General features: G+C 37.5%; 2 protein-coding genes across 2 annotated transcripts; both read left to right on the top strand.

Annotated features, from left to right (window-relative positions):
* Positions 1-307: 307 nt before the first annotated feature.
* Positions 308-4,246, top strand: LOC140927333 (uncharacterized). The gene is made up of 2 exons (XM_073376963.1): positions 308-990; positions 2,066-4,246. The coding sequence occupies exons 1-2, from the start codon at positions 442-444 to the stop codon at positions 2,351-2,353; spliced, it is 837 nt and encodes a 278-aa protein (XP_073233064.1). The 5' UTR covers positions 308-441; the 3' UTR covers positions 2,354-4,246.
* Positions 4,247-5,416: 1,170 nt separating this feature from the next.
* On the top strand, positions 5,417-11,035 carry LOC140927332 (uncharacterized). The gene is made up of 3 exons (XM_073376962.1): positions 5,417-5,487; positions 7,936-8,235; positions 9,029-11,035. Exons 1-3 carry the CDS (start codon positions 5,418-5,420, stop codon positions 9,190-9,192), a joined length of 534 nt encoding a protein of 177 aa, XP_073233063.1. The 5' UTR covers position 5,417; the 3' UTR covers positions 9,193-11,035.
* Positions 11,036-11,314: the final 279 nt, after the last annotated feature.

Genomic DNA, 11,314 nt, shown 5'->3' with positions numbered 1-11,314 from the left:
TTGAAGGTTTGTTTTGTAGGCTGAAATACCAATTTTCTCATAGTAAATGACAATCATGGATAATAGAACAATCTACTTTAATAGCCCATCTCCTGTTTTCTTTTACGGACGGACACACTGTCCAAGTAATAGCGCTCGAAACGATACTGTTTACGCTCTACGTTGTAGCCAAAATATGTAAAAAAGAAAAAGCAATTTTTATGTTTCACAATCCCGTAGAAGCAGCACCACAAAGACGACTCTTTGGACACATTGCGAGCCTATCAAAAAGGCGCCTAGGGTATGGTAACTAATTTGACTGGACGCTTTGTTAGGGAGGGGTGGTTACAGTGGCGACGCACACCTCGTAGTGTTGATCGCTTTTTTTCTCCTCTTGCATCTGCAGACTATCGCTTTCTGCAGTGAAATAATCACCTAAGAACCCGTTAACCATTGTAAAAGATGAGCGATAACGTGATAGAAGAAACTCTGCCCCCAACGGACGAATTACCAGTTCAATCTGAACAACCATGCGATAGAAACGAGGAGGGAACTTCTGCGAATGCAGATGGCGCTAGTGAAGAACAGGAGAAAGCTGGTGAAGATCACGAACCACCCAAGAAGAAGTCGAGGAAAAGTTCTCCTAAAAAAGCAGAAAAGGCAGCAACGAATAGCCAAGATAAATATCCTTTCGCGCGGTCGCGAGGAATTCGAATCTTCAGTGACAGAGAGATCGAATCCCAGGACGCCGAAATGACAAAAGAATACTGGCGATTCTGGAACGATACAGCTGAGGAGCTTTGCAGCGATCGGGCCTACAACGATTGGGGAAAGCGGGATCTGAAACTGTATATCGATGCTGCTTGGATCATACATAAGACTTATTTACAAGAACTTCGTGAAAGGGAGTTAGCTGAGTTGCTGCGAGAGCTTCAGGAGAAGCACGGTTATGCAGAGTTACCTCAGAAACTGAAAACCCAAGATCATGCAGTTACAAATGCACTTTCAAAGGTAGGAACTTTATTTCTGCAGAGTTGTTGTTGTTGTTTTTTTTTTGGAGAATTAATCCTGTAGTATGGCAGATTGTCGTGCATGCAAAATAGAACAGAGGTCAAAGTTTATGACAAACCCGCAGCCCAGTGGCTTTTTTTCTTTTGTTTGTTGATATCATGACAACGTCTTCCCAATGAGGTGTATTTAGACAAATTAATTTCTGCATTACTAATCAATGAATGGATATTTGGTTTATATGACCCTCTGAACGTGAATGTACCTAAATGTTAGTTTGGCAGATAGATTTCTGGAATATATAGCAGCTGGTAGTTATCTCTTTATTATTTTACTGAAAAACAATAGTGAATAATTAATATTTTATTAATCTATTCATTACATTTATTTTTTTTTTAATAATTGGGAATAATGAAATCATTAGCTTCAATGCTGCTCCTTATAATTTGTCCCAAACTAAGTTATGATCTGTGTATTGTATTAATTTTAGTCTACCTTTATGCTTCATTAAGAAATTAGGGAGGGTAGGGTGTTTGTGGAAAGTACTGCAATATATATAGTATTGAAACCTTCATCCACCGGTCACGGAATATCTTGTGTTCAACAAAGAGTCCTTGACTACACGTAGTGGTCATAATGTTCATGAACATGCAGAAAATTAATTGCCACATAATTGGTCCTTTGTTATATCAAAGTCTTACGTAAATAATACATACAAAATCACAAAACGAAAAAAATTCAGATTAAAATAGTGTGAAAAAAGAACACAAAGTGTTTGAAGATTCTAGGCTAGTTTTTAGCTGGTGCGGAGCTGGGCATGTCACTAAATCATTGAAAACATACCAAACTTGACTTCTTGTTAAAAAAAACTACTATTTTACATGGTAGGTACATGTACATTATTAATGCTCTTCCCTAGTGGAGCCATTGTCAGCTATCATGTGTGGGCTTTTATTACTTTACAAATTTGTCTTCCCTGATTAAATTCAGCATTACCGGTATTTTCTTTCCTTTCAAGTTTTTAGTGTGTATAATTTTTCATGTTTGTACCATTAACACAATTTCCCATTAATTGCAGCTTCAAGACTCCACAGCCAACTTGAATGAGCTGAACATGGAGTTATCACGCACCAGAGGTAAGGCAATGAACCTTAAGCAGCGACCAGTCAGTGATGCTTTTCCTGACAAACAAAAGGATGAAGAAACAAGAGCAATGAACAAACAGATCAGCGAGTTAGAGAAAAACCTCTACGAAGGCATGTCAGAAGTGAAGAGGGATCAAGATTCTATGAAGAAAGCTCTAAACAGACAGAAAACTTTGGTGTTCAAAGCACGCCAAGAACGCCCACTGGTTGGAGACAGTTAAGATGTTGTTGTTGAAGTAATATAGGAAATAATACAGATTCTTGTGGAAATTAGTAGTCTGTTTTAACAGTTAGATTCTTCTGGATAAGGGTAGTCTCATTATTTTTAACAAAGTGTGGGTGACTGATGCTTTTTCCATGGACAGGCAAGCAGTGTTAGTAATGTCTACAAAGCAGCACCTATGTCCTTGTTCTGGGCCTGTTGCAAAGAAAGTCAGTTTTACCACTTGCCAATTGGGCAAGCTGTAGCTGGCATGTACTAGCCCATAAGTCATTTCAACTAGCCGGAAAAAGTTTTAATGAACAGGATTGATTACAATATTATTACTCTTCTCTAATTTGAATTAACCATTCCCTCCCACCCCCCCCCCCCCCCCAAAAAAAAAAAATTCACTGGCCCATCGGGCAAGTTAGAAACAGATTTCACTATCCCGATAGCAAAATCCACTAGCCCTGGGCTATCGGACACTACTTTCTTTGCACACTGCAATAAATTACCGGAAATGCATTTCAAATTTCCCTTCAACCTGATTAGCAAATTGACCATGGCTTTTTAACAGGCTTATAATGTCGCGTACTCAAATCCTGGTACACAGGTGGGGGGCCCAGAACAAGGATTTCAACACTGTTTGCAGACGGACATAACCTGAAGTTAAGAAAAATTTCTGTTTGTGGCATAGGCTATCAGACACCGATAAGTTGGTCAAAAATGAGGTTGAGTTCTTTTAGACAAGCAGAACTTCATTGTGTCTGGATATGGGTGACGTTTTATGGTAATGATGATCTGATATCTAATCCAGTGTCATGGAACATAACGTATTTATTCGAATAAGCGCCCAACCTCGAATTAGCACCCACCTTGAATAAGTGCCCACCCCAACCCCAACTCCCTCCCCCTCAAACTCAAACTCAAATAAGCGCCCACCCCCTTTCTGGTCCCTCCCACCCAAAAAACCTTAAATAAGTACTAATAAGAGACTTGCCCGAAGATGGAGTTTTCTTCAGAGTATTTTACAGAAACCTTGCTTTGTTACGTCTTTGCTTTTTATTGTTACCATTTATTGTATTTTTGCAAAATTAACATACTACACTTGCTGAAAATGGTGAAAATTTAATAAGCGCCCAGCCTTGAATAAGGGCCCATCTCGAATAAGCTCCCACTCTCAAGGTCCAAAAATTTAATAAGCGCCCAGGGCGGTTAATCGAATAAATACGGTAGAAATAAATGTATACTTTGTTTTCTTGTCATGAATTATTGATAAGTTTGAGAAAGAGACGTAACGGTTAGAAATTTTCTTGTTATCCCAGTGATCCAAGGGCCACAGGCCAAATAAAACAACAAGAGTTGCTTCCTGGCCAACCAGATTGAAATTAATAGTGGACTTAAGCAGCCTTGAGATTATTTATATCAAAGGCATTATCAGTTACTTACAGGTGATTTTTATGAGGTCTGACTATTATCACATAAATGGTCATACAAATTAGACAGCGTAGTGAATGTTCAGAGCTAAAGCCATTGTACTTGGTTTCTTGTTAATTCAGATTTTGTACTTTTAAGGTCTTAATATTTTAGGAGACTTGCGTGATCGTCTTTCTTTTATTGAAAAATATCATTGTAACTTATTGTTGTACATTTCTATTACTTGAAAAGATTAAACTCCATGCTATGCAAAGATTTAAGAACATATTCAACTTCCATGTCATGGATGTCTACATGTTTAGATGTGCTTTACATCTGAGGAAACCTTGTTTCCAAAATAATATTAATCTTGATTTTTAGGCAACCGTTCAGCCAGTATGTGGTTGTCAAAAAGATGTTATTAGTTCCATGTGTCCTATTATGAAAGACTTGAGTTTACTTACTCAAAGATTAAATGATATTGTCAAGAATGAAATGTGTATGCTGTCATTTCATACTCTGAGAATTTGTACTATTATGGAAAAATTATACACATATGCATGCGATGAATCAAGTATATATCAGGGCCTGACTTAGGGATTTAAGAACAGGACATTTTAAGAAGGTGAAGGTTCTACCTTACCTTTCTCCCTTCCCTCCTTCTCTCTTCCACTTTTCCCAGCCTCGTACCCAGGCCAGTTCGTGCTCTCCGAGTTACCAGAGGAGGCTTGGAACTAGCATTCGTCTTCGGTGAATTTTCCCGACAAGCTTGACAGGTGACGTCTCACATCCAAAATTGCTGCGGACGACTGGGAATGAGGCTGCCCTTTCCCTAGAAAAGCTTGATACTTTGGCTAAGCATGAGGTAAAAGTAGCCCCTTACGCAGACGTTCTTTTGCCTCGTCACGCAATCCTCCCCAACGGATCCCTATAAAGAATGTATGTGTGGGAGGCTAAGGGTAAAAGTTGTTTCACAAATAGACTGTTCACAGTCCCCTACTTTTTCGTGAGATCGTTTAGATATACCGCGTCTTACCGTCACGGGTATCTTGATTTTCAAATGTACCGAAAGGGCGGGCGTCGGGGATTATAGCTCCGCCCTCGCCCCCTAAGTAGTTTTACCGCTCATCCAAGATGGCAGCCCGTAACGCAAAGCGCTCGATCTCGATGATCTTACGGAAAAATAGAGGACTGTGAACCATTTCACAAAAGTTTCCAGCACTTTTATCAAATATTTCCTTGTTTTGTTTTGTGAATGTGTGCAAAAAATATAAAATAATTATTCACTTAATATAGCGCCTTTTAACATTAAAATGATCAAAAGCGGAATAAAAGATTACAAGCTGCCAATTGCCCCAATCATTAGGAGTGAGCAACGTGGTCTTTTTCTTGATGCAAAGATAACCACAGTGACAAGGCATACATTTTAATTTTTTTAAGTGCTAAAAACTCTTGACTGACTTTTTCATATCAAAATTTTGCATAACCATTGTTTGCGATACCTCCCAGGAACAATTCCACAGATAGACAAGACAAGTGAATGGGCAATACACCAACCAAAATTTTGCATAAGCATTGTTTTCACTGAACCGCGCCCGCGAGGAGTCTGAACTCCAGGAAATGTGTTTCAATGTGTTTCACGTGACCAAAGAGCTCGGTTAATCATCATGGCGCTCGCTCGTGCTTGGATGTTGTTTGAATGTTTGCTGCCAGTTTTCTGCATTTTATCTATAGGTGGTGAGTCCTATTACTCTATGTTTACAATATTTTCCACGTAAATGGGAAATTGAGTGTTAGAAAATCATAGAAGAAGCGCTAAGCTGCAATTTTGTAGCTTCGTAATTTTGTTGTTTTTTCGCGTGCATGTAAGCGATGTAACCTTACACTGTTAGTCCGATTTCGATCTTCTTCGTTAAATAGACTAAAGATCCATTAAGCGTTTTGTTGAGATGTTTTGTAAATAATTACATATTCGCAGAGGGATAAGGATTGGGTGGTAAGAAATTATTACTTGCTCGTTTTTATACTCAACTTTCTCGATCAAATTCAAACGGGAAAAAATGCTTACACATTGTTTACGAAGGGTACTGAGGCATTAAGTCATATGGATGCTGGTATAGATCCCTAACTTCACTTGTAATTTTGTTATTTATTTATCTTTTTTTGTATTAGTATTGCCGACAATATTACTGACAGTGTACGCAAAGCGTCTGTCAAAGTATATACAAAATGTCATGTACTGATATACTGCTAACGAAAGTGTGAGGTCATTAATTAAGGCTGGATATTAACCAAGTTCTTTAGCTGGGCCAATATAAAAAAATGTTCATAAAACAGACAGTCACTGCATACACTGATCAATACTGTCTAGTAAATTCTTACCATCTGTCAAAAAAATGCTGACTTTCATAAATTCAAAGACTATGAAGTCATTACCTTTCGTAATATTTCATAACATAATTTGATTTATTTTTTAGCCTATTTTTTCACATTTTCTTAGTTACAGCAAATATCATTGCAGTTGTGGAAATATATTAAATCATTAGTTAGCCTTAAAAAACAGCCGACATTTGGCGACGCTACCAATGGTTTCCCCGCCAAATGGCGTCTGAGAAACGAGCGCAGAAATTCCATACTGATGATGCATCACTACCCATATCTGGGTAGTGACACGTCATCAGTATGGAATTTCTGTGCTTGTTTCTCAGACATCATTTGGCGGCAAAACCAGTAGTAGCGTCGCCAAATGTCACCTGTCTTCTCAGGCTAATCAGTAGTGAGCAAATTATTAAATTAAGCTTTTGTTCAATGATGGATGAATAAATTGAGGCCAGTTGAAAACCACAAATAAAAACTGTTACAGAATAAATAAAAACTGAAAATTCCTAACTTCATCAGATCAAAAAGAGCCAAGTTTTTTATAAATCCTTTAAAATTTGCCATAAATTCTCTATTAAACCTCTCCCCAAACACCTTTGAGATGGAGGCTTTATCTTTATTGAGATGGGAGGCTTATTTTAATTTAGTGAAGATAGTGGTATCAGATCTCCATAAAGAACTAGAATGCAAAGTGGAAAAGCTTAATACAAGAAGCTGGAGCTCATGGAACCGAGGATCAAAAACAAGTCTGAATTTCTAACACTTAAATAAACCATCCCGGGTCAGTCCAAATGAAGTTTTACAGTCATGATTGATTAATACAGTCTATCAAATTTTTTATTAGTGAAGGAGAAATGAGAGCAGTGGGAGCGAGGGTTTAAAAAGAGAGGGGATTGCTGATGAACTTTCTTTCCCAGAAGATGGATGCTTTTTAGAGAGGGGGCCCTTATTTGAGCGAGCGAGCAAAGTATTTGCAGTACAGCAGAACCTTTTTATAATGCCACCTTGCCATTATAGCCTTTTTTATTTGTCCTGGCAAAATGCCATACACTTTTTATTGGAAAACTCGTTCATCAATTTGGTTGTTAATGTTTCTCTCCAAATTCACCTTTTTCATACAGCAAATCAATGCAAAATTTAATGTGCTTTTCAAATCACAGACCAGTGGTGAATAAATATATATATATATATATATATATATATATATATATACATATATATATATAACTTCACAGAAGTTCAGGTTTCACGAGTAATCATCGTTTTATTGCTACAGAACTGTTTCGTATGGTGCAAGGACCACACTCATCAGGCAATTTTGACGACTTGGTGGTCCTTGGTGGTCCTTGCACCATAGGAAACAGTTCTGTAGCAATAAAATGATGATTACTCATGAAGCCTGAACTTCTGTGAAGTTATAGCTGATGCTCCTCAATCAATTGAGTCGAGCGCTCTACGAAATACGTTCTACTCAGAGAACGAATATATATATATATATTTTTTATTTTTTTTTTATTTTTTTTTTTTAACTAACGGTGTCTAAAATGTCATATTGTTCGCTTATAAATAGTCAGTTCCTCTATAAGTCAGCACACCTAGCCTACAATAATAAGAAGAAAAGAAAACAGCAATGGCTCTGTCCTACTAATCCACCAAATTCTTGTTGCCTAGCTGTTGGTGGCATATTGACTGGGTTCCAATAGGTAGATAGATAATGTAAGACACATACCCCTGCAAGATATTAAATTGACAATAATATTAATTATTGTGTTTTGTTTAATCTTGACTAGTTCTTTATGTTTACAGTGCATGGACAAAACAACACTACCATAGGCATTGCTTCATCTACCATTTCAAGGGTACTTACTCCAAGCCATCATCTTACATCAACACCTATTGTAATGCCATCTACTACTAGTAACGTTAAACCCACACCCACCACTACTGTTTCCTCTGTGACTGTCACAGTCAGACCCACAACCTCAAACGTCAGTACAGTACCCACTCCTGGAAGCAGCTCAACACCTACAAGCAAACCTGGAAACCACAGTACAACAGTACCAACCACAAATGTGAAGCCATCTCCTGTGACACCATCCCCAAAAGGTAGATCTTTTAGTTTGGCCGTTCAAAAAGTTTTGATTGGTATTCCCATTACTGGTAATGCTGAGGTGAATGTGTCAAGAGTTGACTATTAATACTGTTACCTAAAACGCTTTTGTTATTGCTGCATATGTACAATCTATTACACTTGTCTTGTCCTTTTTGCAACACCTTCATTATTATTAAAGCACTTTCTGCTTCATTTGTTTTTTTAAAAATTCATTTTGGAATCAACATAATGTCAGCAAATTTCTAGTGTGCCATTGATTATACTTTATACAAGTTTAAATTTTCTAATTTCTGTGTATGAAGTAACAGCAATGTAGAGTGGATTCTTATTTGCTCTCTTATATGTTTCTGATTACAACGTAGGTTAACATCTCACTTTCAGATTGTGCGTGCAGTCCTCTGTGGATGTGAAATGTAATTTGAATTTTTGAGTTTGCCTGTAAATAAATTTCACGTATGTTCACCTGATTTGTTTACTGGTAATGATGAGTTTGATCATTACAGACAGAATTGACTGACACAAAGTTCTGATACCAAACCCTTACTGAACACAACACAGTGTGAACTAGTTTACCCAGACGTTTTTGTTGCAGGTCAAAATTAAATTCAGGTAACAATTTTTTACCCTAGCCCCAATTACTCATGAATTAGGGCTGAAGACAAAAGAAATTGAGATTCACCCTAGTTGAAAAATTATAACCTGAGTAATTATAATTTTGACCTGTAACATTTTCAAAAGTTGTAATGTCACTGTAGTATTAACAGGGTTACTTCTGTTTTGTTTTAGGGCATCATAATGGTGGTTCAGGTAGTTCTAGTGGAAAGTGGGTGGCTACTGGATTTGCTGTATTGTTTGGTATAACAACCATTGTGATGACTGTACTGTACTGCCGACAGCGCAAGATCTATAGAGAGCTGGAAGGTGACAGTTCCCTGTCAAGGCTAATCTAGTCTTGTTGAAAACTACAGGAACTGATTAGAAGCTGTCTTCCACAAGTTAAGGACACAATTTCTTGAAATCCTTTGTAGTTGTCTTTATTTGATCTCTTTTGCTTTATTGATCACCTGATTGCATTATGAGTAGAACATTGTAAGTAAAGTTCAAGTTTATGAGGTTGAAGGAAAATTCAAAATGCAATTCTGGTAATTTGTCAAGAATAAGGATATTGGCACGACTTTGCAGATGCTGCTAACAAGGGTTATATTATGTCTACAACAAGGACCAGTTCCTCAAAAGATGGTTAAGTTTAACCCAGGATTTAGCCAAATTTTAAGCAAGCTTTTCTTGTCTGAGAACATGTAACTGGAGCTTACAATATACTGTTGTGCCTTTACTTCGAAAAAAGAAATGATAACATGAAATATTACTCTAAGCCAGTGCATAGGAAGGTAAATACAAAAAGTGGAACAAAATTTAAATCCTGGATTAGCTTTAATCTGCCTTTCAGGAACCAGGCCCAGAAGCTTAGGGATAGGTGGTTGAGACAGAATCCTAAGTAACTCTTTAGTAATGTCAAATTCTTCCTTTTTTGTCAAGAAGAAATGAGTCAATTTGGTAGAATAGTCAAGCTATTGAAGGTTTTCTTCTTTCTTTGCTACCCTTCAGTTACTTTCCACCTAATTCCCTCTGGTATTTGCATCATTTCTAATAATTTGATCATAAATTCTCCCGATAAGCACAATAAGAAATGTAGTGATCCAAGTAAGGAGAATTTGTCAGTTGATAACAAGACTTGAGTGTTGTGTTAAGTAGGGTTCACGTCTCTTTAAAAGAGAGTTATGAGGTCCTGTTAGGGGTAAATTCTGACAAGTGATATGGCCTTGAAACAGTGTTATAAGACAGACGAAATGGTGACAGCTGCACTGCCACACTGCAACAGCAATGGAGGACCCACAAAAGACAAGCTCATATACAATAGTCAAATACTGACAGGTACATGGCTTCTTCCTTAAAATCTGAAGGGAGGGGTTTTGAAATGCAGCCTATGAACGTACCTACCCCTTCTTTAAAAGGACCTCAGGGCCGAGTTGTTCAAAGCTGGGTTAAGATAACCCAGGGTTAGTGCGAGATTTGAATTCAAATTTGAAAGCTTAAAAAGCATTTTAGTTTTAATTCTTTTTTTTCTGCGAGTTGATGATTGGAAGCTCCAAAAATAACAGAGAAAATCATCCGAGTAAATGCTTTTGAACCCAAGAAAAAGAAACCCAGGTTAAATTTAACCCCAGATTAAGCGCTAATCGGCCTTTGGACAACTCGGCCCAGTAACGTTATTATACCAGTGTGCATGCTAATGATTAATAAATTGTAGATGCTCAAAGCATTCATGAATGTTAATTTAGATTGCATAAAGTTGAACAGGACTCCATGTCATTTTCTTTATGCTGTAGATACATTTGTTTTCAAATACAAGGAGACCATAGCAAGAGTAGATGACAAATAATAGTTTTAAAAGGCTTTTTTGTTAGTGTCGGGTTGAAGTTAAAAGCACATTTTTCAATTTAATCATTGTTTTTCATAAAAAATACTAGACAACTAATAAACAGCAGGAACCCAGGAGAGCCATGCTTTCCTTGTAGAGTTTAATGTTAAACATGTGTATAATATTAACTAGCAGGGCTATCATTGGTAGTTAGTAACCATTGTAATAGATTTTAACCGTGGTGTAAAGGGTCTGTTAGCTATTGGCGACAAAAAAAGGGTAAAGATTATTAGCATTTGGTTCCATATACCGTTGTAATATGTATTACATAAATTGAGTGTAACTGCAATAGTAAAATTTCTTCTTGGTGTTTATATCAAGGGTTGTTGTTGCAGTGGTATTCATCTCCCGGCGCGTCCGGCTGTTGCCTGCTTCCCTAACCGAACCTGATCCCTTCTCCCTCCACTCCAGTCCTAGCCTGGACACAGACGTTGTTTTATTTTTTTTTTTCGTTCTCTTGAAAAACATCGGCGAGCTCGCGAACGAAGCATGCGCGCGAGAACACTACCTTGCGCTGGTGGTCAATAAAATCCCCTGCGGTTTATATTTTATCACCCGCGCTCGACGGACTCAACCTTGTGCCCAGATTCTCT

The sequence above is a fragment of the Porites lutea genome, chromosome 2, assembly GCF_958299795.1.
Source record: "Porites lutea chromosome 2, jaPorLute2.1, whole genome shotgun sequence".
Classification (NCBI taxonomy): domain Eukaryota; kingdom Metazoa; phylum Cnidaria; class Anthozoa; order Scleractinia; family Poritidae; genus Porites; species Porites lutea.
This window is presented reverse-complemented; position numbering and strand designations above follow the sequence as displayed.

Coding starts and splice junctions, on each gene's coding strand:
- LOC140927333 (XM_073376963.1), top strand. CDS start 442: ATGAGCGATAACGTGATAGAAGAAACTCTGCCCCCAACGGACGAATTA. Junction 991..2,065: donor TTACAAATGCACTTTCAAAG/GTAGGAACTTTA, acceptor CATTAATTGCAG/CTTCAAGACTCCACAGCCAA.
- LOC140927332 (XM_073376962.1), top strand. CDS start 5,418: ATGGCGCTCGCTCGTGCTTGGATGTTGTTTGAATGTTTGCTGCCAGTT. Junction 5,488..7,935: donor CTGCATTTTATCTATAGGTG/GTGAGTCCTATT, acceptor TTATGTTTACAG/TGCATGGACAAAACAACACT. Junction 8,236..9,028: donor TGTGACACCATCCCCAAAAG/GTAGATCTTTTA, acceptor GTTTTGTTTTAG/GGCATCATAATGGTGGTTCA.